The following is a 27500-nucleotide window of genomic DNA, read 5'->3' on the forward strand; positions in this document are numbered from 1 at the left end:
CTCTCTGGGTTGACTCTCTCTCTCTTGACTCTGTCTTTCTCTGTCTCTCTCTGTGTTGACTCTCTCTGTCTCTCTCTGTGTTGACTCTCTGACTCTCTCTGTCTCTCTCTGTGTTGACTCTCTGTCTCTCTCTCTGGGTTGACTCTCTCTCTCTCTTGACTCTGTCTTTCTCTGTCTTTCTCTGTGTTGACTTTCTCTGTCTCTCTCTGTGTTGACTCTCTCTTTCTCTCTTTGTGTTGACTCTCTCTGTCTGTCTCTCTCTGACTCTCTCTGTGTTTTCTCTCTCTGTGTTGACTCTCTGACTCTCTCTGTCTCTCTCTGTGTTGACTCTCTCTGTCTCTCTCTGTGTTGACTCTCTCTGTCTCTCTCTGTGTTGACTCTCTCTGTCTCTCTCTGTGTTGACTCTCTCTGTCTCTCTCTGTGTTGACTCTCTCTGTCTCTCTCTGTGTTGACTCTCTCTGTCTCTCTCTTTGTGTTGACTCTCTCTGTCTGTCTCTCTCTGACTCTCTCTGTGTTTTCTCTCTCTGTGTTGACTCTCTGACTCTCTCTGTCTCTCTCTGTGTTGACTCTCTCTGTCTCTCTCTGTGTTGACTCTCTCTGTCTCTCTCTGTGTTTTCTCTCTCTGTGTTGACTGTCTCTGTCTCTCTCTGAGTTGACTCTCTCTCTCTCGACTGTCTTTCTCTGTCTCTCTTTGTGTTGACTCTCTCTGTCTCTCTCTGTGTTGACTCTCTCTGTCTCTCTGTCTCTCTCTGTTTTCTCTCTCTGTGTTGACTCTCTCTGTCTCTCTCTTTGTGTTGACTCTGTCTGTCTCTCTCTCTGTCTCTGTGTTTTCTCTCTCTGTGTTGACTCTCTCTGTCTCTCTGTCTCTTCTCTCTCTGTGTTGACTCTCTCTCTCTCTCTGTCTCTCTCTTTGTGTTGACTCTGTCTGTCTGTCTCTGTCTCTGTGTTTTCTCTCACTGTGTTGACTCTCTCTGTGTTTTCTCTCTCTGTGTTGACTCTCTCTGTCTGTCTCTCTCTCTGTCTCTGTGTTTTCTCTCTCTGTGTTGACTCTGTCTGTCTCTGTCTCTGTGTTTTCTCTCTCTGTGTTGACTCTCTCGGTCTGTCTCTCTCTCTGTCTCTGTGTTTTCTCTCTCTGTGTTGACTCTCTCTGTCTCTCTGTCTCTCTCTGTCTCTCTCTGTCTCGGACTGTGTTGACTCTCTGTCTCTCTCTGTCTCGGACTGTGTTGACTCTCTGTCTCTCTCTGTAGGGCCTTCCTGAAGAAGCAGCAGCAGCTGAGTGCTATGAGAGTGATGCAGAGGAACTGTGCTGCCTACCTCAAACTCAGGAACTGGCAGTGGTGGAGGCTGTTCACCAAGGTACACACACACACACACACACACACACACACACACATACATACACATACACATACACATACACACAAACACATACACACTCTAGCACAGGTATGTGACCTAACCCGTGACCTCTGACCCGTGCCCCCCAGGTGAAGCCTCTGCTGCAGGTGACTCGTCAGGACGAGGAGATCCAGGTGAGGGAGGCGGAGCTTAAGAATGCCAAAGACAACCTGACCAGAGTGGAACAGGACTACACTGATCTGGAGAAGAAACACATACAGGTAACACACCTTTCCTTTCTCTATCTATCTATCTGGAGGTTTCTCTATCTATCTGGAGGTTTCTCTATCTATCTATCTGGAGGTTTCTCTATCTATCTGGAGGTTTCTCTATCTATCTATCTGGAGGTTTCTCTATCTGGAGGTTTATCTATCTATCTATCTGGAGGTTTCTCTATCTATCTATCTGGAGGTTTCTCTATCTATCTATCTGGAGGTTTATCTATCTATCTGGAGGTTTATCTATCTATCTATCTGGAGGTTTCTCTATCTATCTGGAGGTTTATCTATCTATCTATCTGGAGGTTTCTCTATCTATCTGGAGGTTTATCTATCTATCTATCTGGAGGTTTCTCTATCTATCTGGAGGTTTCTCTATCTATCTATCTGGAGGTTTCTCTATCTATCTATCTGGAGGTTTCTCTATCTATCTGGAGGTTTCTCTATCTATCTATCTGGAGGTTTCTCTATCTATCTGGAGGTTTATCTATCTATCTATCTGGAGGTTTCTCTATCTATCTATCTGGAGGTTTCTCTATCTATCTATCTGGAGGTTTCTCTATCTATCTATCTGGAGGTTTCTCTATCTATCTATCTGGAGGTTTCTCTATCTATCTGGAGGTTTCTCTATCTATCTGGAGGTTTCTCTATCTATCTGGAGGTTTATCTATCTATCTATCTGGAGGTTTATCTATCTATCTATCTGGAGGTTTATCTATCTATCTATCTGGAGGTTTATCTATCTATCTATCTGGAGGTTTCTCTATCTATCTATCTGGAGGTTTCTCTATCTATCTATCTGGAGGTTTCTCTATCTATCTGGAGGTTTCTCTATCTATCTATCTGGAGGTTTCTCTATCTATCTGGAGGTTTCTCTATCTATCTATCTGGAGGTTTCTCTATCTATCTGGAGGTTTATCTATCTATCTATCTGGAGGTTTCTCTATCTATCTATCTGGAGGTTTCTCTATCTATCTGGAGGTTTATCTATCTATCTATCTGGAGGTTTCTCTATCTATCTATCTGGAGGTTTCTCTATCTATCTGGGGGTTTCTCTATCTATCTGGAGGTTTATCTATCTATCTGGAGGTTTCTCTATCTATCTGGAGGTTTCTCTATCTATCTATCTGGAGGTTTATCTATCTATCTATCTGGAGGTTTATCTATCTATCTATCTGGAGGTTTCTCTATCTATCTGGAGGTTTATCTATCTATCTGGAGGTTTCTCTATCTATCTGGAGGTTTCTCTATCTATCTGGAGGTTTATCTATCTATCTATCTGGAGGTTTATCTATCTATCTATCTGGAGGTTTCTCTATCTATCTATCTGGAGGTTTCTCTATCTATCTATCTGGAGGTTTCTCTATCTATCTATCTGGAGGTTTCTCTATCTATCTATCTGGAGGTTTCTCTATCTATCTGGAGGTTTCTCTATCTATCTGGAGGTTTATCTATCTATCTATCTGGAGGTTTCTCTATCTATCTGGAGGTTTCTCTATCTATCTGGAGGTTTCTCTATCTATCTGGAGGTTTATCTATCTATCTATCTATCTGGAGGTTTCTCTATCTATCTATCTATCTGGAGGTTTCTCTATCTATCTGGAGGTTTATCTATCTATCTATCTATCTGGAGGTTTCTCTATCTATCTGGAGGTTTCTCTATCTATCTATCTATCTATCTATCTATCTATCTATCTATCTATCTATCTATCTGGAGCTATATCTATCTATCTGGAGGTTTCTCTATCTATCTGGAGGTTTCTCTATCTATCTATCTATCTGGAGATGTATCTATTTATCTATCTGGAGGTTTCTCTATCTATCTATCTATCTGGAGGTTTCTCTATCTATCTATCTGGAGGTTTATCTATCTATCTATCTATCTGGAGGTTTCTCTATCTATCTGGAGGTTTATCTATCTATCTATCTGGAGGTTTCTCTATCTATCTATCTGGAGGTTTCTCTATCTATCTGGAGATTTATCTATCTATCTATCTGGAGATTTATCTATCTATCTATCTGGAGGTTTCTCTATCTATCTATCTGGAGGTCTATCTATCTAGAGGTTTCTCTATCTATCTGGAGGTTTCTCTATCTAACTGGAGGTTTATCTATCTATCTATCTGGAGGTTTATCTATCTATCTATCTGGAGGTTTCTCTATCTATCTGGAGGTTTCTCTATCTATCTATCTGGAGGTTTCTCTATCTATCTATCTGGAGGTTTCTCTATCTATCTGGAGGTTTCTCTATCTATCTGGAGGTCTATCTATCTATCTGGAGGTTTATCTATCTATCTGGAGGTTTATCTATTTATCTATCTGGAGGTTTCTCTATTTATCTATCTGGAGGTTTATCTATCTGGAGGTTTATCTATCTATCTATCTGGAGATTTCTCTATCTATCTATCTGGAGGTTTCTCTATCTATCTATCTGGAGGTTTATCTATTTATCTATTTGGAGGTGTCTCTATCTATCTGGAGGTTTCTCTATCTATCTATCTGGAGGTTTCTCTATCTATCTATCTGGAGGTTTATCTATCTATCTATCTGGAGGTTTCTCTATCTATCTGGAGGTTTCTCTATCTATCTGGAGGTTTCCCTATCTATCTATCTGGAGGTTTTCTCTATCTATCTGGAGGTTTCTCTGTCTATCTATCTGGAGGTTTCTCTGTCTATCTATCTGGAGGTTTCTCTGTCTATCTATCTGGAGGTTTCTCTGTCTATCTATCTGGAGGTTTCTCTGTCTATCTGGAGGTTTCTCTATCTATCTGGAGGTTTCTCTATCTATCTATCTGGAGGTATCTCTATCTATCTGGAGTTTTCCCTATCTATCTATCTGGAGGTTTCTCTATCTATCTGGAGAATTTCTCTATCTATCTATCTGGAGGTTTATCTATCTATCTATCTGGAGGTTGATCTATCTATCTATCTGGAGGTTTATCTATCTATCTATCTGGAGGTTTCTCTATCTATCTATCTATCTGGAGGTTTCTCTATCTATCCATCTATCTGGAGGTTTCTCTGTCTATCTATCTGGAGGTTTCTCTATCTATCTATCTGGAGGTTTCTCTATCTATCTGGAGGTTTCTCTATCTATCTATCTGGAGGTTTCTCTATCTATCTGGAGGTTTCCCTATCTATCTATCTGGAGGTTTCTCTATCTATCTGGAGAATTTCTCTATCTATCTATCTGGAGATTTATCTATCTGGAGGTTTCTCTATCTATCTATCTGGAGGTTTCTCTATCTATCTATCTGGAGGTTTATCTATCTATCTATCTATCTGGAGGTTTCTCTATCTATCTGGAGGTTTCTCTATCTATCTGGAGGTTTATCTATCTATCTATCTGGAGGTTTCTCTATCTATCTATCTGGAGGTTTCTCTATCTATCTGGAGATTTATCTATCTATCTATCTGGAGATTTATCGATCTATCTATCTGGAGGTTTCTCTATCTATCTATCTGGAGGTCTATCTATCTAGAGGTTTCTCTATCTATCTGGAGGTTTCTCTATCTAACTGGAGGTTTATCTATCTATCTATCTGGAGGTTTATCTATCTATCTATCTGGAGGTTTCTCTATCTATCTGGAGGTTTCTCTATCTATCTATCTGGAGGTTTCTCTATCTATCTATCTGGAGGTTTCTCTATCTATCTGGAGGTTTCTCTATCTATCTGGAGGTCTATCTATCTATCTGGAGGTTTATCTATCTATCTGGAGGTTTATCTATTTATCTATCTGGAGGTTTCTCTATTTATCTATCTGGAGATTTATCTATCTGGAGGTTTATCTATCTATCTATCTGGAGGTTTCTCTATCTATCTATCTGGAGGTTTATCTATTTATCTATTTGGAGGTGTCTCTATCTATCTGGAGGTTTCTCTATCTATCTATCTGGAGGTTTCTCTATCTATCTATCTGGAGGTTTATCTATCTATCTATCTGGAGGTTTATCTATCTATCTATCTGGAGGTTTCTCTATCTATCTGGAGGTTTCTCTATCTATCTGGAGGTTTCCCTATCTATCTATCTGGAGGTTTTCTCTATCTATCTGGAGGTTTCTCTGTCTATCTATCTGGAGGTTTCTCTGTCTATCTATCTGGAGGTTTCTCTGTCTATCTATCTGGAGGTTTCTCTGTCTATCTGGAGGTTTCTCTATCTATCTGGAGGTTTCTCTATCTATCTGGAGGTTTCTCTATCTATCTATCTGGAGGTTTCTCTATCTATCTGGAGGTTTCCCTATCTATCTATCTGGAGGTTTCTCTATCTATCTGGAGAATTTCTCTATCTATCTATCTGGAGGTTTATCTATCTATCTATCTGGAGGTTGATCTATCTATCTATCTGGAGGTTTATCTATCTATCTATCTGGAGGTTTCCTATCTATCTATCTATCTGGAGGTTTCTCTATCTATCTATCTGGAGGTTTCTCTATCTATCTATCTGGAGGTTTCTCTATCTATCTATCTGGAGGTTTCTCTATCTATCTGGAGGTTTATCTATCTATCTGGAGGTTTCTCTATCTATCTATCTGGAGGTTTCTCTATCTATCTATCTGGAGGTTTCTCTATCTATCTATCTGGAGGTTTCTCTCTATCTATCTGGAGGTTTCTCTATCTATCTGGAGGTTTATCTATCTATCTATCTGGAGGTTTTATCTATCTATCTATCTGGAGGTTTCTCTATCTATCTATCTGGAGGTTTCTCTATCTATCTGGAGGTTTCTCTATCTATCTATCTGGAGGTTTCTCTATCTATCTCTATCTATCTGGAGGTTTCTCTATCTATCTATCTGGAGGTTTCTCTATCTATCTATCTGGAGGTTTCTCTATCTATCTATCTGGAGGTTTCTCTATCTATCTATCTGGAGGTTTCTATCTATCTATCTGGAGGTTTCTCTTCTATCTATCTATCTGGAGGTTTCTCTATCTATCTATCTGGAGGTTTCTCTATCTATCTATCTGGAGGTTTCTCTATCTATCTATCTATCTGGAGGTTTCTCTATCTATCTATCTGGAGGTTTCTCTATCTATCTATCTGGAGGTTTCTCTATCTATCTATCTGGAGGTTTCTCTATCTATCTGGAGGTTTCTCTATCTATCTATCTGGAGGTTTCTCTATCTATCTATCTGGAGGTTTCTCTATCTATCTGGAGGTTTCTCTATCTATCTGGAGGTCTATCTATCTATCTGGAGGTTTATCTATCTATCTGGAGGTTTATCTATTTATCTATCTGGAGGTTTCTCTATTTATCTATCTGGAGATTTATCTATCTGGAGGTTTATCTATCTATCTATCTGGAGGTTTCTCTATCTATCTATCTGGAGGTTTATCTATTTATCTATTTGGAGGTGTCTCTATCTATCTGGAGGTTTCTCTATCTATCTATCTGGAGGTTTCTCTATCTATCTGGAGGTTTCTCTATCTATCTGGAGGTTTATCTATCTATCTATCTGGAGGTTTCTCTATCTATCTATCTATCTGGAGGTTTCTCTATCTATCTATCTGGAGGTTTCTCTATCTATCTATCTGGAGGTTTCTCTATCTATCTATCTGGAGGTTTCTCTATCTATCTATCTGGAGGTTTCTCTATTTATCTATCTGGAGGTTTCTCTATCTATCTGGAGGTTTCTCTATCTATCTGGAGGTTTCTCTATCTATCTGGAGGTTTCTCTATCTATCTATCTATCTGGAGGTTTCTCTGTCTATCTATCTGGAGATTTCTCTATCTATCTATCTGGAGATTTATCTATCTGGAGATTTCTCTATCTATCTATCTGGAGATTTCTCTATCTATCTGGAGGTTTCTCTATCTATCTATCTGGAGGTTTCTCTATCTATCTATCTGGAGGTTTCTCTATCTATCTATCTATCTGGAGGTTTCTCTATCTATCTATCTGGAGGTTTCTCTATCTATCTATCTGGAGATTTCTCTATCTATCTGGAGGTTTCTCTATCTATCTGGAGGTTTCTCTATCTATCTATCTGGAGGTTTCTCTATCTATCTATCTGGAGGTTTCTCTATCTATCTGGAGGTTTCTCTATCTATCTATCTGGAGATTTCTCTATCTATCTGGAGGTTTCTCTATCTATCTGGAGGTTTCTCTATCTATCTATCTGGAGGTTTCTCTATCTATCTATCTGGAGGTTTCTCTATCTATCTGGAGGTTTCTCTATCTATCTGGAGGTCTATCTATCTATCTGGAGGTTTATCTATCTATCTGGAGGTTTCTCTATTTATCTATCTGGAGGTTTCTCTATTTATCTATCTGGAGATTTATCTATCTGGAGGTTTATCTATCTATCTATCTGGAGGTTTCTCTATCTATCTATCTGGAGGTTTATCTATTATCTATAGTGTCTCTATCTATCTGGAGGTTTCTCTATCTATCTATCTGGAGGTTTCTCTATCTATCTATCTGGAGGTTTATCTATCTATCTATCTGGAGGTTTATCTATCTATCTATCTGGAGGTTTCTCTATCTATCTGGAGGTTTCTCTATCTATCTGGAGGTTTCCCTATCTATCTATCTGGAGGTTTTCTCTATCTATCTGGAGGTTTCTCTGTCTATCTATCTGGAGGTTTCTCTGTCTATCTATCTGGAGGTTTCTCTGTCTATCTATCTGGAGGTTTCTCTGTCTATCTGGAGGTTTCTCTATCTATCTGGAGGTTTCTCTATCTATCTGGAGGTTTCTCTATCTATCTATCTGGAGGTTTCTCTATCTATCTGGAGGTTTCCCTATCTATCTATCTGGAGGTTTCTCTATCTATCTGGAGAATTTCTCTATCTATCTATCTGGAGGTTTATCTATCTATCTATCTGGAGGTTGATCTATCTATCTATCTGGAGGTTTATCTATCTATCTATCTGGAGGTTTCTCTATCTATCTATCTATCTGGAGGTTTCTCTATCTATCCATCTATCTGGAGGTTTCTCTGTCTATCTATCTGGAGGTTTCTCTATCTATCTATCTGGAGATTTCTCTATCTATCTGGAGGTTTCTCTATCTATCTGGAGGTTTCTCTATCTATCTATCTGGAGGTTTCTCTATCTATCTATCTGGAGGTTTCTCTATCTATCTATCTGGAGGTTTCTCTATCTATCTGGAGGTTTCTCTATCTATCTGGAGGTTTATCTATCTATCTATCTGGAGGTTTCTCTATCTATCTATCTATCTGGAGGTTTCTCTATCTATCTATCTGGAGGTTTCTCTATCTATCTATCTGGAGGTTTCTCTATCTATCTATCTGGAGGTTTCTCTATCTATCTATCTGGAGGTTTCTCTATTTATCTATCTGGAGGTTTCTCTATCTATCTGGAGGTTTCTCTATCTATCTGGAGGTTTCTCTATCTATCTGGAGGTTTATCTATCTATCTATCTGGAGGTTTCTCTGTCTATCTATCTGGAGATTTCTCTATCTATCTATCTGGAGATTTATCTATCTGGAGATTTCTCTATCTATCTATCTGGAGATTTCTCTATCTATCTGGAGGTTTCTCTATCTATCTATCTGGAGGTTTCTCTATCTATCTATCTGGAGGTTTCTCTATCTATCTATCTATCTGGAGGTTTCTCTATCTATCTATCTGGAGGTTTCTCTATCTGTCTATCTGGAGATTTCTCTATCTATCTGGAGGTTTCTCTATCTATCTGGAGGTTTCTCTATCTATCTATCTATCTGGAGGTTTATCTATCTGGAGGTTTCTCTATCTATCTATCTGGAGGTTTCTCTATCTATCTGGAGGTTTCTCTATCTATCTATCTGGAGGTTTCTCTATCTATCTATCTATCTGGAGGTTTATCTATCTATCTGGAGGTTTATCTATCTATCTATCTGGAGGTTTATCTATCTATCTATCTGGAGGTTTCTCTATCTATCTATCTGGAGGTTTATCTATCTATCTATCTGGAGGTTTCTCTATCTATCTGGAGGTTTCTCTATCTATCTATCTGGAGGTCTATCTATCTGGAGGTTTCTCTATCTATCTATCTGGAGGTTTCTCTATCTATCTATCTGGAGGTTTCTCTATCTATCTATCTGGGGATTTCTCTATCTATCTATCTGGAGATTTCTCTATCTATCTATCTGGAGGTTTCTCTATCTATCTATCTGGAGGTTTCTCTATCTATCTGGAGGTTTCTCTATCTATCTATCTGGAGGTTTCTCTATCTATCTGGAGGTTTCTCTATCTATCTATCTGGAGGTTTATCTATCTATCTATCTGGAGGTTTATCTATCTATCTATCTATCTGGAGGTTTATCTATCTATCTATCTATCTGGAGGTTTCTCTATCTATCTATCTGGAGGTTTCTCTATCTATCTATCTGGAGGTTTCTCTATCTATCTATCTGGAGGTTTATCTATCTATCTATCTATCTGGAGGTTTCTCTATGTATCTATCTGGAGGTTTCTCTATCTATCTATCTGGAGGTTTATCTATCTGGAGGTTTCTCTGTCTATCTATCTGGAGGTTTGTCTGTCTATCTATCTGGAGGTTTCTCTGTCTATCTGGAGGTTTCTCTATCTATCTGGAGGTTTCTCTATCTATCTGGAGGTTTCTCTATCTATCTATCTGGAGGTTTCTCTATCTATCTATCTGGAGGTTTCTCTATCTATCTATCTGGAGGTTTATCTATCTATCTATCTGGAGGTTTCTCTATCTATCTGGAGGTTTCTCTATCTATCTATCTGGAGGTTTCTCTATCTATCTATCTGGAGGTTTCTCTATCTATCTATCTGGAGGTTTCTCTATCTATCTATCTGGAGGTCTATCTATCTATCTATCCGGAGGTTTATCTATCTATCTATCTATCTGGAGGTTTATCTATCTATCTATCTATCTGGAGGTTTCTCTATCTATCTATCTATCTGGAGGTTTCTCTATCTATCTATCTGGAGGTTTCTCTGTCTATCTATCTGGAGATTTCTCTATCTATCTGGAAGTTTTCTCTATCTATCTGGAGGTTTCTCTATCTATCTGGAGGTTTCTCTATCTATCTATCTGGAGGTTTCTCTATCTATCTATCTGGAGGTTTCTCTATCTATCTGGAGGTTTCTCTATCTATCTATCTGGAGGTTTCTCTATCTATCTATCTGGAGGTTTCTCTATCTATCTATCTATCTGGAATTTTCTCTATCTTTCTATCTGGAGGTTTCTCTATCTATCTATCTGGAGGTTTCTCTATCTATCTATCTGGAGGTTTCTCTATCTATCTGGAGGTTTCTCTATCTATCTGGAGGTTTCTCTATCTATCTATCTGGAGGTTTCTCTATCTATCTATCTATCTGGAGGTTTCTCTGTCTATCTATCTGGAGGTTTCTCTGTCTATCTATCTGGAGGTTTCTCTGTCTATCTATCTGGAGGTTTCTCTGTCTATCTGGAGGTTTCTCTATCTATCTGGAGGTTTCTCTATCTATCTGGAGGTTTCTCTATCTATCTATCTGGAGGTTTCTCTATCTATCTGGAGGTTTCCCTATCTATCTATCTGGAGGTTTCTCTATCTATCTGGAGAATTTCTCTATCTATCTATCTGGAGGTTTATCTATCTATCTATCTGGAGGTTGATCTATCTATCTATCTGGAGGTTTATCTATCTATCTATCTGGAGGTTTCTCTATCTATCTATCTATCTGGAGGTTTCTCTATCTATCCATCTATCTGGAGGTTTCTCTGTCTATCTATCTGGAGGTTTCTCTATCTATCTATCTGGAGGTTTCTCTATCTATCTGGAGGTTTCTCTATCTATCTATCTGGAGGTTTCTCTATCTATCTGGAGGTTTCCCTATCTATCTATCTGGAGGTTTCTCTATCTATCTGGAGAATTTCTCTATCTATCTATCTGGAGATTTATCTATTTATCTATCTGGAGGTTTCTCTATCTATCTATCTGGAGGTTTCTCTATCTATCTATCTGGAGGTTTATCTATCTATCTATCTATCTGGAGGTTTCTCTATCTATCTGGAGGTTTCTCTATCTATCTGGAGGTTTATCTATCTATCTATCTGGAGGTTTCTCTATCTATCTATCTGGAGGTTTCTCTATCTATCTATCTGGAGGTTTCTCTATCTATCTATCTGGAGGTCTATCTATCTAGAGGTTTCTCTATCTATCTGGAGGTTTCTCTATCTAACTGGAGGTTTATCTATCTATCTATCTGGAGGTTTATCTATCTATCTATCTGGAGGTTTCTCTATCTATCTGGAGGTTTCTCTATCTATCTATCTGGAGGTTTCTCTATCTATCTATCTGGAGGTTTCTCTATCTATCTGGAGGTTTCTCTATCTATCTGGAGGTCTATCTATCTATCTGGAGGTCTATCTATCTATCTGGAGGTTTATCTATTTATCTATCTGGAGGTTTCTCTATTTATCTATCTGGAGGTTTATCTATCTGGAGGTTTATCTATCTGGAGGTTTATCTATCTATCTATCTGGAGGTTTCTCTATCTATCTATCTGGAGGTTTATCTATTTATCTATTTGGAGGTGTCTCTATCTATCTGGAGGTTTCTCTATCTATCTATCTGGAGGTTTATCTATCTATCTATCTGGAGGTTTCTCTGTCTATCTATCTGGAGGTTTCTCTATCTATCTGGAGGTTTCTCTATCTATCTGGAGGTTTCCCTATCTATCTATCTGGAGGTTTTCTCTATCTATCTGGAGGTTTCTCTGTCTATCTATCTGGAGGTTTCTCTGTCTATCTATCTGGAGGTTTCTCTGTCTATCTATCTGGAGGTTTCTCTGTCTATCTGGAGGTTTCTCTATCTATCTGGAGGTTTCTCTATCTATCTGGAGGTTTCTCTATCTATCTATCTGGAGGTTTCTCTATCTATCTGGAGGTTTCCCTATCTATCTATCTGGAGGTTTCTCTATCTATCTGGAGAATTTCTCTATCTATCTATCTGGAGGTTTATCTATCTATCTATCTGGAGGTTGATCTATCTATCTATCTGGAGGTTTCTCTATCTATCTATCTGGAGGTTTCTCTATCTATCTATCTGGAGGTTTCTCTATCTATCTATCTGGAGGTTTCTCTATCTATCTATCTGGAGGTTTCTCTATCTATCTATCTGGAGGTTTCTCTATCTATCTATCTGGAGGTTTATCTATCTATCTATCTGGAGGTTTATCTATCTATCTATCTGGAGGTTTATCTATCTATCTGGAGGTTTCTCTATCTATCTATCTGGAGGTTTATCTATCTGGAGGTTTCTCTGTCTATCTATCTGGAGGTTTGTCTGTCTATCTATCTGGAGGTTTCTCTGTCTATCTGGAGGTTTCTCTATCTATCTGGAGGTTTCTCTATCTATCTGGAGGTTTCTCTATCTATATATCTGGAGGTTTCTCTATCTATCTATCTGGAGGTTTATCTATCTATCTATCTGGAGGTTTCTCTATCTATCTGGAGGTTTCTCTATCTATCTATCTGGAGGTTTCTCTATCTATCTATCTGGAGGTTTCTCTATCTATCTATCTGGAGGTCTATCTATCTATCCGGAGGTTTATCTATCTATCTATCTATCTGGAGGTTTATCTATCTATCTATCTGGAGGTTTCTCTATCTATCTATCTATCTGGAGGTTTCTCTATCTATCTATCTATCTGGAGGTTTCTCTATCTATCTATCTGGAGGTTTCTCTGTCTATCTATCTGGAGATTTCTCTATCTATCTGGAAGTTTTCTCTATCTATCTGGAGGTTTCTCTATCTATCTGGAGGTTTCTCTATCTATCTATCTGGAGGTTTCTCTATCTATCTATCTGGAGGTTTCTCTATCTATCTATCTATCTGGAATTTTCTCTATCTTTCTATCTGGAGGTTTCTCTATCTATCTATCTGGAGGTTTCTCTATCTATCTATGTGGAGGTTTCTCTATCTATCTGGAGGTTTCTCTATCTATCTGGAGGTTTCCTATCTATCTATCTGGAGGTTTCTCTATCTATCTATCTATCTGGAGGTTTCTCTATCTATCTATCTGGAGGTTTCTCTGTCTATCTATCTGGAGGTTTCTCTGTCTATCTATCTGGAGGTTTCTCTGATCTATCTGGAGGTTTCTCTATCTATCTGGAGGTTTCTCTATCTATCTGGAGGTTTCTCTATCTATCTATCTGGAGGTTTCTCTATCTATCTGGAGGTTTCCCTATCTATCTATCTGGAGGTTTCTCTATCTATCTGGAGAATTTCTCTATCTATCTATCTGGAGGTTTATCTATCTATCTATCTGGAGGTTGATCTATCTATCTATCTGGAGGTTTATCTATCTATCTATCTGTAGGTTTCTCTATCTATCTATCTATCTGGAGGTTTCTCTATCTATCCATCTATCTGGAGGTTTCTCTGTCTATCTATCTGGAGGTTTCTCTATCTATCTATCTGGAGGTTTCTCTATCTATCTGGAGGTTTCTCTATCTATCTATCTGGAGGTTTCTCTATCTATCTGGAGGTTTCTCTATCTATCTATCTGGAGGTTTCTCTATCTATCTGGAGAATTTCTCTATCTATCTATCTGGAGATTTATCTATCTGGAGGTTTCTCTATCTATCTATCTGGAGGTTTCTCTATCTATCTATCTGGAGGTTACTATCTATCTATCTATCTGGAGGTTTCTCTATCTATCTGGAGGTTTCTCTATCTATCTGGAGGTTTATCTATCTATCTATCTGGAGGTTTCTCTATCTATCTATCTGGAGGTTTCTCATCTATCTATCTGGAGGTTTATCTATCTATCTATCTGGAGGTTTATCTATCTATCTATCTGGAGGTTTCTCATCTATCTATCTGGAGGTTTCTCTATCTATCTATCTGGAGGTTTCTCTATCTATCTATCTGGAGGTTTCTATCTATCTATCTGGAGGTTTCTCTATCTATCTATCTGGAGGTTTCTCTATCTATCTGGAGGTTTCTCTATCTATCTATCTGGAGGTTTCTCTATCTATCTGGAGGTTTCTCTATCTATCTATCTGGAGGTTTATCTATCTATCTATCTGGAGGTTTCTCTATCTATCTATCTGGAGGTTTCTCTATCTATCTATCTGGAGGTTTCTCTATCTATCTATCTGGAGGTTTTCTCTATCTATCTGGAGGTTTCTCTATCTATCTGGAGGTTTATCTATCTATCTATCTGGAGGTTTTTCTATCTATCTATCTGGAGGTTTCTCTATCTATCTATCTGGAGGTTTATCTATCTATCTATCTGGAGGTTTCATCTATCTATCTGGAGGTTTATCTATCTATCTATCTGGAGGTTTCTCTATCTATCTATCTGGAGGTTTTCTATCTATCTATCTGGAGGTTTTCTCTATCTATCTGGAGGTTTCTCTATCTATCTATCTGGAGGTTTATCTATCTATCTATCTGGAGGTTTATCTATCTATCTATCTGGAGGTTTTCTCTATCTATCTGGAGGTTTCTCTATCTATCTATCTGGAGGTTTCTCTATCTATCTATCTGGAGGTTTCTTATCTATCTATCTGGAGGTTTCTCTATCTATCTGGAGGTTTATCTATCTATCTGGAGGTTTCTCTCTATCTATCTGGAGGTTTATCTATCTATCTATCTGGAGGTTTCTCTATCTATCTATCTGGAGGTTTATCTATCTATCTATCTGGAGGTTTTATCTATCTATCTATCTGGAGGTTTCATCTATCTATCTATCTGGAGGTTTATCTATCTATCTATCTGGAGGTTTTCTCTATCTATCTGGAGGTTTCTCTATCTATCTATCTGGAGGTTTCTCTATCTATCTATCTGGAGGTTTCTCTATCTATCTATCTGGAGGTTTATCTATCTATCTATCTGGAGGTTTCTCTATCTATCTATCTGGAGGTTTCTCTATCTATCTGGAGGTTTCTATCTATCTATCTGGAGGTTTCTCTATCTATCTGGAGGTTTCTCTATCTATCTATCTGGAGGTTTCTCTATCTATCTATCTGGAGGTTTCTCTGTCTATCTATCTGGAGGTTTCTCTGTCTATCTATCTGGAGGTTTCTCTATCTATCTATCTGGAGGTTTCTCTATCTATCTATCTGGAGGTTTCTCTATCTATCTGGAGGTTTCTCTATCTATCTATCTGGAGGTTTCTCTATCTATCTATCTGGAGGTTTCTCATCTATCTATCTGGAGGTTTCTATCTATCTATCTGGAGGTTTCTCATCTATCTATCTGGAGGTTTCTCTATCTATCTATCTGGAGGTTTATCTATCTATCTATCTGGAGGTTTCTCTATCTATCTATCTGGAGGTTTCTCTATCTATCTATCTGGAGGTTTCTCTATCTATCTATCTATCTGGAGGTTTCTCTATCTATCTATCTGGAGGTTTCTCTATCTATCTATCTGGAGGTTTCTCTATCTATCTATCTGGAGGTTTCTCTATCTATCTGGAGGTTTCTATCTATCTATCTGGAGGTTTATCTATCTATCTATCTGGAGGTTTCTCTATCTATCTATCTGGAGGTTTATCTATCTATCTATCTATCTGGAGGTTTATCTATCTATCTATCTGGAGGTTTATCTATCTATCTATCTGGAGGTTTTCTATCTATCTATCTGGAGGTTTTTATCTATCTATCTATCTGGAGGTTTCATCTATCTATCTGGAGGTTTCTCTATCTATCTATCTGGAGGTTTCTCTATCTATCTATCTGGAGGTTTCTCTATCTATCTATCTGGAGGTTTCTCTATCTATCTATCTGGAGGTTTCTCTATCTATCTATCTGGAGGTTTTCTCTATCTATCTATCTGGAGGTTTCTCTATCTATCTATCTGGAGGTTTCTCTCTATCTATCTGGAGGTTTTCTCTATCTATCTGGAGGTTTCCTCTATCTGGAGGTTTTTCTATCTATCTGGAGGTTTCTCTGTCTATCTATCTGGAGGTTTCTCTGTCTATCTATCTGGAGGTTTCTCTGTCTATCTATCTGGAGGTTTCTCTGTCTATCTATCTGGAGGTTTCTCTATCTATCTGGAGGTTTCTCTATCTATCTGGAGGTTTCTCTATCTATCTATCTGGAGGTTTCTCTATCTATCTGGAGGTTTCCCTATCTATCTATCTGGAGGTTTCTCTATCTATCTGGAGGATTTCTCTATCTATCTATCTGGAGGTTTCTCTATCTATCTATCTGGAGGTTCTCTATCTATCTGGAGGTTTCTCTATCTATCTATCTGGAGGTTTATCTATCTATCTATCTGGAGGTTTCTCTATCTCTATCTATCTGGAGGTTTATCTATCATATCTATCTGGAGGTTTCTCTATCTATCTATCTGGAGGTTTCTCTATCTATCTATCTGGAGGTTTCTCTATCTATCTATCTGGAGGTTTCTCTATCTATCTATCTGGAGGTTTCTCTATCTATCTGGAGGTTTCCTCTATCTATCTATCTGGAGGTTTCTCTATCTATCTGGAGAGTTTCTCTATCTATCTATCTGGAGGTTTCTCTATCTATCTGGAGGTTTCTCTATCTATCTATCTGGAGGTTTCTCTATCTATCTATCTGGAGGTTTCATCTATCTATCTATCTGGAGGTTTATCTATCTATCTATCTGTCTATCTATCTATCTGGAGGTTTCTCTATCTATCTATCTGGAGGTTTCTCTATCTATCTATCTGGAGGTTTCTCTATCTATCTGGAGGTTTTCATCTATCTATCTGGAGGTTTATCTATCTATCTATCTGGAGGTTTCTCTATCTATCTGAGTTTTATCTATCTGGAGGTTTCTCTATCTATCTGGAGGTTTATCTATCTATCTATCTGGAGGTTTATCTATCTATCTATCTGGAGGTTTATCTATCTATCTATCTGGAGGTTTCTCTATCTATCTGGAGGTTTCTCTATCTATCTATCTGGAGGTTTCTCTATCTAACTGGAGGTTTATCTATCTATCTATCTGGAGGTTTCTCTATCTATCTGGAGGTTTCTCTATCTATCTGGAGGTTTCTCTATCTATCTATCTGGAGGTTCTCATCTATCTATCTGGAGGTTTCTCTATCTATCTGGAGGTCTATCTATCTATCTGGAGGTTTATCTATCTATCTGGAGGTTTCTCTATTTATCTATCTGGAGGTTTATCTATCTGGAGGTTTATCTATCTATCTATCTGGAGGTTTCTCTATCTATCTATCTGGAGGTTTATCTATCTATCTATCTGGAGGTTTATCTATCTATCTATCTGGAGGTTTCTCTATCTATCTGGAGGTTTCTCTATCTATCTGGAGGTTTCCCTATCTATCTATCTGGAGGTTTTCTCTATCTATCTGGAGGTTTCTCTGTCTATCTATCTGGAGGTTTCTCTGTCTATCTATCTGGAGGTTTCTCTGTCTATCTATCTGGAGGTTTCTCTGTCTATCTGGAGGTTTCTCTATCTATCTGGAGGTTTCTCTATCTATCTATCTGGAGGTTTCTCTATCTATCTGGAGGTTTCCCTATCTATCTATCTGGAGGTTTCTCTATCTATCTGGAGAATTTCTCTATCTATCTATCTGGAGGTTTATCTATCTATCTATCTGGAGGTTGATCTATCTATCTATCTGGAGGTTTATCTATCTATCTATCTGGAGGTTTCTCTATCTATCTATCTATCTGGAGGTTTCTCTATCTATCCATCTATCTGGAGGTTTCTCTGTCTATCTATCTGGAGGTTTCTCTATCTATCTATCTGGAGATTTCTCTATCTATCTGGAGGTTTCTCTATCTATCTGGAGGTTTCTCTATCTATCTATCTGGAGGTTTCTCTATCTATCTATCTGGAGGTTACTCTATCTATCTATCTGGAGGTTTCTCTATCTATCTGGAGGTTTCTCTATCTATCTGGAGGTTTATCTATCTATCTATCTGGAGGTTTCTCTATCTATCTATCTATCTGGAGGTTTCTCTATCTATCTATCTGGAGGTTTCTCTATCTATCTATCTGGAGGTTTCTCTATCTATCTATCTGGAGGTTTCTCTATCTATCTATCTGGAGGTTTCTCTATCTATCTGGAGGTTTCTCTATCTATCTGGAGGTTTCTCTATCTATCTGGAGGTTTCTCTATCTATCTATCTATCTGGAGGTTTCTCTGTCTATCTATCTGGAGATTTCTCTATCTATCTATCTGGAGGTTTATCTATCTGGAGATTTCTCTATCTATCTATCTGGAGATTTCTCTATCTATCTGGAGGTTTCTCTATCTATCTATCTGGAGGTTTCTCTATCTATCTATCTGGAGGTTTCTCTATCTATCTATCTGGAGGTTTCTCTATCTACCTGGAGGTTTCTCTATCTACCTGGAGGTTTCTCTATCTATCTGGAGGTTTCTCTATCTATCTATCTATCTGGAGGTTTCTCTATCTATCTATCTGGAGGTTTCTCTATCTATCTATCTGGAGATTTCTCTATCTATCTGGAGGTTTCTCTATCTATCTGGAGGTTTCTCTATCTATCTATCTATCTGGAGGTTTATCTATCTGGAGGTTTCTCTATCTATCTATCTGGAGGTTTATCTATCTGGAGGTTTCTCTATCTATCTATCTGGAGGTTTCTCTATCTATCTATCTATCTGGAGGTTTATCTATCTATCTGGAGGTTTATCTATCTATCTATCTGGAGGTTTATCTATCTATCTATCTGGAGGTTTCTCTATCTATCTATCTGGAGGTTTATCTATCTATCTGGAGGTTTCTCTATCTATCTGGAGGTTTCTCTATCTATCTATCTGGAGGTTTATCTATCTGGAGGTTTCTCTATCTATCTGTCTGGAGGTTTCTCTATCTATCTATCTGGAGGTTTCTCTATCTATCTATCTGGAGGTTTCTCTATCTATCTATCTGGGGATTTCTCTATCTATCTATCTGGAGATTTCTCTATCTATCTATCTGGAGGTTTCTCTATCTATCTATCTGGCGGTTTCTCTATCTATCTGGAGGTTTCTCTATCTATCTGGAGGTTTCTCTATCTATCTATCTGGAGGTTTCTCTATCTATCTGGAGGTTTCTCTATCTATCTATCTGGAGGTTTATCTATCTATCTATCTGGAGGTTTATCTATCTATCTATCTGGAGGTTTATCTATCTATCTGTCTATCTGGAGGTTTCTCTATCTATCTATCTGGAGGTTTCTCTATCTATCTATCTGGAGGTTTCTCTATCTATCTATCTGGAGGTTTATCTATCTATCTATCTATCTGGAGGTTTCTCTATGTATCTATCTGGAGGTTTCTCTATCTATCTATCTGGAGGTTTCTCTATCTATCTATCTGGAGGTTTCTCTATCTATCTATCTGGCGGTTTATCTATCTCGAGGTTTCTCTGTCTATCTATCTGGAGGTTTGTCTGTCTATCTATCTGGAGGTTTCTCTGTCTATCTGGAGGTTTCTCTATCTATCTGGAGGTTTCTCTATCTATCTGGAGGTTTCTCTATCTATCTATCTGGAGGTTTCTCTATCTATCTATCTGGAGGTTTCTCTATCTATCTATCTGGAGGTTTATCTATCTATCTATCTGGAGGTTTCTCTATCTATCTGGAGGTTTCTCTCTCTATCTATCTGGAGGTTTCTCTATCTATCTATCTGGAGGTTTCTCTATCTATCTATCTGGAGGTTTCTCTATCTATCTATCTGGAGGTTTCTCTATCTATCTATCTGGAGGTCTATCTATCTATCCGGAGGTTTATCTATCTATCTATCTATCTGGAGGTTTATCTATCTATCTATCTGGAGGTTTCTCTATCTATCTATCTATCTGGAGGTTTCTCTATCTATCTATCTGGAGGTTTCTCTGTCTATCTATCTGGAGATTTCTCTATCTATCTGGAGGTTTTCTCTATCTATCTGGAGGTTTCTCTATCTATCTGGAGGTTTCTCTATCTATCTATCTGGAGGTTTCTCTATCTATCTATCTGGAGGTTTCTCTATCTATCTATCTGGAGGTTTCTCTATCTATCTATCTGGAGGTTTCTCTGTCTATCTATCTGGAGATTTCCTCTATCTATCTGGAGGTTTCTCTATCTATCTGGAGGTTTCTCTATCTATCTATCTGGAGGTTTCTCTATCTATCTATCTGGAGGTTTCTCAATATCTCTATCTGGAGGTTTCTCTATCTATCTATCTGGAGGTTTCTCTATCTATCTATCTGGAGGTTTCTCTATCTATCTGGAGGTTTCTCTATCTATCTATCTATCTGGAATTTTCTCTATCTATCTATCTGGAGGTTTCTCTATCTATCTATCTGGAGGTTTCTCTATCTATCTATCTGGAGGTTTCTCTATCTATCTGGAGGTTTCTCTATCTATCTGGAGGTTTCTCTATCTATCTATCTGGAGGTTCTCTATCTATCTATCTATCTGGAATTTTCTCTATCTATCTATCTGGAGGTTTCTCTATCTATCTGGAGGTTTCTCTATCTATCTGGAGGTTTCTCTATCTATCTGGAGGTTTCTCTATCTATCTATCTGGAGGTTTCTCTATCTATCTATCTGGAGGTTTCTCTATCTATCTATCTGGAGGTTTCTCTATCAATCTATCTGGAGGTTTCTCTATCTATCTATCTGGAGGTTTCTCTAGCTATCTGGAGGTTTGTTTCTCTATCTATCTGGAGGTTTGTTTCTCTATCTATCTGGAGGTTTGTTTCTCTATCTATCTGGAGGTTTCTCTATCTATCTATCTGGAGGTTTATCTATTTTATCTATTTCTCTCTCTGTGATTACAACAAATCTGATATTAAAGCACCAGCAGGTAGAGAGACCAGAACACTTACCTTTCTCCCCTCTCATCCCTGGTTCCTAGCTGATGGAGGAGAAGGCGGTGCTGACAGACCAGCTGCAGGCGGAGGCGGAGCTGTTTGCTGAGGCGGAGGAGATGAGGGCCAGACTGGTCAGCAGGAAGCAGGAGTTGGAGGAAATCCTGGGGGAGCTGGAGGGACGATTGGAGGAGGAGGAGGAGAGGGGCGTTCAGATGACCAATGAGAAGAAGAAGATGCAGCAGCACGTGACGGTACAGGACAGTGGGGGGTTGTGGGAGAGTGGAAGACAGAGAAGGGGACATGAAGCACATGATGATGAGGAAGAGAGCAGCATTGTTTTGGAACTTTAGATGAGAGGGTCTGCTGAATAACTATCTCTCAGTCTCTCTAATGTTCTGTCACCCCCCCTCTCTCTTCATCTCTCTACCTCTCCCTCCTTCTCTCCTCCCCTCTCCCTCTCTCCTCCTCTCCTCCCATCTCCCTCCTTCTCTCTCCTCTCTCCTCCTCTCCTCCCCTCTCCCTCCTTCTCTCCTCCCCTCTCCCTCTCTCCTCCTCTCCTCCCATCTCCCTCCTTCTCTCCCCTCTCTCCTCCTCTCCTCCCCTCTCCCTCCTTCTCTCCTCCCCTCTCCCTCTCTCCTCCTCTCCTCCCATCTCCCTCCTTCTCTCTCCTCCTCTCCTCCCCTCTCCCTCCTTCTCTCCTCCTCTCCCTCCTTCTCTCCTCCCTTCTCCCTCTCTCCTCCTCTCCTCCATCTCCCTCCTCTCCTCTCCTCCCCTCTCCCTCTCTCCTCTCCCTCCTTCTCACCTCCCCTCTCCCTCCTTCTCACCTCCCCTCCCCTCTCCCTCTCTCCTCCTCAGGATCTGGAGGAGCAGTTGGAGGAGGAGGAGTCGGCCAGACAGCGCCTCCAGTTGGAGAAGGTTACCATGGAGACCAAGGTCAAGAGTCTGGAGACAGAGATGCTGAGCACTGGAGAACAGAGAGACCGCCTCAGCAAGGTAACCATAGTTACACTGGCTACAGTATAAACCCTGGACCGCATTTAACTGTAACACTTACTTCATCCTGGACAGGACTGAAGGGCTTTATAGAAGCAGACTAACCCAGGGTTCACTCAGCTGGACAGGACTGAAGGGCTTTATAGAAGCAGACTAACCCAGGGTTCACTCAGCTGGACAGGACTGAAGGGCTTTATAGAAGCAGACTAACCCAGGGTTCACTCAGCTGGACAGGACTGAAGGGCTTTATAGAAGCAGACTAACCCAGGGTTCACTCAGCTGGACAGGACTGAAGGGCTTTATAGAAGCTGACTTACCCAGGGTTCACTCAGCTGGAACTTTATTTATCCATGTTTTCTCTGTCTCTCAGGAGAAGAAGCAGCTGGAGGAGAGGTTGAATGAGGTGACAGACTCGCTGACTGAGGAAGAGGAGAAGACCAAGAGTCTCAACAAACTGAAAAACAAACAGGAAGCAGTCATTGCTGACCTGGAAGGTAAAGCTTGTTCCAAACTGATGGCACTTGTTATGCATACTTAACGTTATGACTTGCATTTGATGAACTTGCTGCACACTCAACTCTGTTTCAGAAACTTGTCCACATTGTCCTAGTATGAATTATTTTCTCTTTTCTTTCTCTTCTTCCCCCTCCTTCCTGTAGATCGGTTGAAGCGTGAGGAGCAGGGCCGTCTGGAGCAGGAGAAGTGGAGGAGGAGGATGGAGGGAGAGGCTGTGGAAGCCCAGGAGCAGCTCTCTGACCTGGGACTACTGTCCGCTGAACTCAGGGGCACCCTGGCTCAGAGAGAGAAGGATATCACAACCCTACAGGGAAGGTGAGAGGAGATCTATACTGTATATTCACAGACCTTGAGAAGAGTGGAAATATCAACCCCCTCATTTGCATAGTGTTACAAAACTGCTTTCTCTCTCGATAATGGTAATCCAAACGGTTCCAGCACAGTGCCTTGCGGAACACCATATTTGACTTCTCTCTCTTTTTCTCCCAGGTTGGAGGAGGAGGGTGCACGAAGGACTGAGGCTCAGAGGGCTCTGAGAGAGGCCATGTCTCAGGTGTCAGAGCTGAAGGAGGAAGTGGAGAATGAACGAGGGATGAGAGAGAGGGCAGAGAAACAGAGGAGAGACCTGGGGGAGGAGCTGGAGGCCTTGAGGACAGAGCTGGAAGACACACTGGACACCACGGCGGCCCAGCAGGAACTCAGGTCTCGTAGAGAGGCAGAGTTGGGGGAGCTCCAGAGGTGTGTTGAGGGGGAGACGAGACGTCACGAGGCCCAGCTCTCAGAGCTCAGAGTCAAGCACTGCTCTGCCATAGACAACCTGCAGGAACAACTGGACAACAGCAAGCGGGTGAGTCACACACAGAATGTAGCCTATGTAGTGACTCTGTGCATATTGCGTGTGTTATTCCCTCAGTACAATGTCGGTAGTGACTCCTGCATGCTATTCTCTCTCTGTAGACTGGTCACTGAGACGTCTGTAATGTAGTGTTTCTATGCGTATGGTATGTATGTAGTACTTCCTGATGTTGTATCGTCTCCCCAGGCCCGTCAGGCCCTAGAGAAGGCCAAGACTCTATTAGAGGACGAGAGGGTGAGCTTGGCCTCAGAGCTGAAGTCCCTGCAGGGGGGCCGCATGGAGAGTGAGAGGGGCCGCAAGAGGGCCGAGGGCCAACTCCAGGAGCTGACCGCACGCCTCGCACAGGCCGACAGAGAGAGGGAGGAGAGAGAGGAGCGACTGCACAAGCTGCAGTCTGAGATGGAGACCCTCTCTAGTTCTCTCTCCTCCTCTGACTCTAAATCCCTCCGTCTCAACAAGGAGGTCAGCAGCCTGGAGAGCCAGCTCCACGACGCTCAGGTACACACACACACACACACACACACACACACACACACACACACACACACACACACACACACACACACACACACACACACACACACACACACACACACACACACACACACACACACACACACTGCCAACTCCTTCGTCCTCTGTTTTTAACCACTTCCATGTTGATATCAAATCAAATGTATTTGTCACATGCGCCGAATACAACAGGTATCTTACTGTGCATAGTAAGGTACCTGTTGTGAGGTACCTCACCTTACAGGTACCTCACCTTACAGGTACCTCACCTTACAGGTACCTCACCGTAAATAAATATCATTACTAAATGTTACATGAAATGTAAATATGAAATAGCCCCAATGTCAAAACACAGTTTTAACGTGTCCAAATCAATAACCTTACTGTGAAATGTTTACAAGCCCTTAACCAACAATGCAGTTTTAAGAAAAATAAGAGTTAAGAAAAATATTTAGTAAATAAACTAAAGTAAAACATAAAAGAACAACAATAAAATAACAATAACGAGGCTATATACAGGGCGTACCGGTACCGAGTCAATGTGCAGGGGTTCAGGTTAGTCCAGGTAATTGAGGTAATGTGTACATGTAGGTAGTGGTAAAGTGACGATGCAAAGATTATAAACAGAGAGTAGCAGCAGTGTAAAAAAGGGGGGGGTCAATGCAAATAGTCCAGGTAGCCATTTGATTAGCTGTTTAGTAGTCTTATGGCTTGGGGGTAGAAGCTGTTAAGAAGCCTCTTGGTCCTAGACTTGGCGTTCCGGTACCACTTGCTGTGCTGTAGCAGAGAGAACAGTCTATGACTTGGGTTGTTGGAGTCTTTGGCAATTTTTAGGGCCTTCCTAGAGGTCCTGGATGGCAGGAAGCTTGGCCCCAGTGATGTACTGGGCCGTACGCACTACCCTCTGTAGCGCCTTGTTGGAAGCCTAGCAGTTACCATACCAGGCGGTGATGCATCCAGTCAGGATGCTCTCGATGGTGCTGCTGTGGAACTTTTTGAGGATCTGAGGACCCATTCCAAATCTTTTCAGTCTCCTGAGGGGGAATAGGTTTTGTCGTGCCCTCTTCACGACTGTCTTGATGTGCTTTGACCATGTTAGTTTGTTGGTGATGTGGACGCCAAGGAACTTGAAGCTCTCAACCTGCTCCACTACAGCCCCGTTGATGAGAATGGGAGCGTGCTCGGCCCTCCTTTTCCTGTAGTCCACAATCATCTCCTTTGTCTTGCTCACATTGAGGGAGAGGTTGTTGTCCTGGCACCGCACTGCCAGGTCTCTGACCTCCTCCCTATAGGCTGTCTCGTTGTTGTCGGTGTTCAGACTGTTGTGTCGTCGGCTGTTGTGTCGTTAATGATGGTGTTGGAGTCGTGCTTGGCCACACAGTCATGAGTGAACAGGGAATACAGGAGGGGACTAAGCACGCACCCCTGAGGGGTCCCTGTGTTACTATCAGCGTGGCAGATGTGTTGTTTCCTACCCTTACCACCTGGGGGCAGCCTGTCAGGAAGTCCAGGATCCAGTTGCAGAGGGAGGTGTTTGGTCCCAGGGTCCTTAGCTTAGTGATGAGCATTGTGGGCACTATGGTGTTGAATGCTGAGCTGTAGTCGATGAACAGCATTGATGTTCCTTTTGTCCAGGTGGGAAAGGGCAGTGTTGAGTGCAATAGAGATTGCGTCATCTGTGGATCTGTTGGGGCGGTATGCAAATTGGAGTGGGTCTAGGGTTTCTGGGATGATGTTGTTGATGTGAGCCATGACCAGCCTTTCAAAGCACTTTCATGGCTACAGATGTGAGTGCTACGGGTCGGTAGTCATTTAGGCAGGTTACCTTGATCTTCTTGTGCTCAGGGACTATGGTGGTCAGGGAGACACTTGGGCACAGGGACTATGGTGGTCAGGGAGACACTTGGGCACAGGGACTATGGTGGTCAGGGAGACACTTGGGCACAGGGACTATGGTGGTCAGGGAGACAGTTGGGCACAGGGACTATGGTGGTCAGGGAGACACTTGGGCACAGGGACTATGGTGGTCAGGGAGACACTTGGTCACAGGGACTATGGTGGTCAGGGAGACACTTGGGCACAGGGACTATGGTGGTCAGGGAGACACTTGGGCACAGGGACTATGGTGGTCAGGGAGACACTTGGGCACAGGGACTATGGTGGTCAGGGAGACACTTGGGCACAGGGACTATGGTGGTCAGGGAGACACTTGGGCACAGGGACTATGGTGGTGAGGTAGACACTTGGGCACAGGGACTATGGTGGTCAGGGAGACACTTGGGCACAGGGACTATGGTGGTCAGGGAGACACTTGGGCACAGGGACTATGGTGGTCAGGGAGACAGTTGGGCACAGGGACTATGGTGGTCAGGGAGACACTTGGGCACAGGGACTATGGTGGTCAGGGAGACAGTTGGGCATAGGGACTATGGTGGTCAGGGAGACACTTGGGCACAGGGACTATGGTGGTCAGGGAGACACTTGACAGTTGGTCAGCGCATGCTCGGAGTACACGTCCTGGTAATCCATCTGGCCCTGCGGCCTTGTGAATGTTGACCTGTTTAAAGGTCTTACTCACATCGGCTGTGGAGAGTGTGATCACTTTCCTGCTTTCACTCTCAGGAGCTACTTCAGGATGAGACTCGTCAGAAGCTGGCTCTGGGCTCCAGGGTGAGAGCTCTGGAGGAGGAGAGGAATGGACTGATGGAGAGAGTGGAGGAGGAAGAGGAGAGAGCCAAGGATCTCTCCAGGCAGATACAGACTCACACTCAGCAGGTAATCATCATTGTGTAAAAAAACCTTTCCTCTAGATTATAATAGAAAACATGTTCAGTTGTCTTCTACAGTAAGTCTATCTTCCTCCTCACCATCACTCCCTCTCTCCCTCTCTAGCTGGCTGAGTTGCGGAGGCAGTCGGAGGAGGTGAATGGGGCGGTGGAGGCAGGAGAGGAGACGCGCAGGAAACTTCAGAGAGACCTAGACCAGGCCGTCCAGAGAGAACGACAGAAGGAGGAGGAGAAAGAACGTGTGGAGCGTCAGAGGGAGAGGCTGAGGGAGGAGATAGAGGACATGACCCTGGCCCTGCAGAGAGAGAGACAGAACTGCACCACCCTGGAGAAGAGGCAGAAGAAGTTTGACCAGGTCAGAGTTCAGGGGTTAGAGGTTAAAGGTGAGAGGTAATGTCCCGTGATGTAACCCCTGCCCTTTGCCCCCTCAGTGCCTGTCAGAGGAGAAGGCGGTGAGTGCCCGGCTGGCTGAGGAGAGAGACAGGGCCGAGGCAGACAGTAGAGACAAG

General features: G+C 41.3%; 1 protein-coding gene across 8 annotated transcripts in view; it reads left to right on the forward strand.

Annotated features, from left to right (window-relative positions):
- Positions 1-27500, forward strand: part of LOC106605745 (myosin-10) — a 94034-nt gene that overhangs the window by 55175 nt on the left and 11359 nt on the right. For all 8 annotated transcript variants that reach the window (XM_045699411.1, XM_045699404.1, XM_045699444.1 and 5 more), the window contains 11 exons: positions 1248-1356; positions 1488-1619; positions 21372-21578; positions 22183-22320; positions 22691-22814; positions 22980-23151; positions 23326-23683; positions 23879-24190; positions 26828-26980; positions 27098-27346; positions 27423-27500. The exon at positions 27423-27500 is cut by the window's right edge and continues 36 nt beyond it. In XM_045699411.1, coding sequence (XP_045555367.1) covers positions 1248-1356; positions 1488-1619; positions 21372-21578; positions 22183-22320; positions 22691-22814; positions 22980-23151; positions 23326-23683; positions 23879-24190; positions 26828-26980; positions 27098-27346; positions 27423-27500 — 2032 coding nt within the window. The remainder of the gene's footprint in view (positions 1-1247; positions 1357-1487; positions 1620-21371; positions 21579-22182; positions 22321-22690; positions 22815-22979; positions 23152-23325; positions 23684-23878; positions 24191-26827; positions 26981-27097; positions 27347-27422) is intronic.

The sequence above is a fragment of the Salmo salar genome, chromosome ssa02 (genome assembly GCF_905237065.1).
Source record: "Salmo salar chromosome ssa02, Ssal_v3.1, whole genome shotgun sequence".
Classification (NCBI taxonomy): domain Eukaryota; kingdom Metazoa; phylum Chordata; class Actinopteri; order Salmoniformes; family Salmonidae; genus Salmo; species Salmo salar.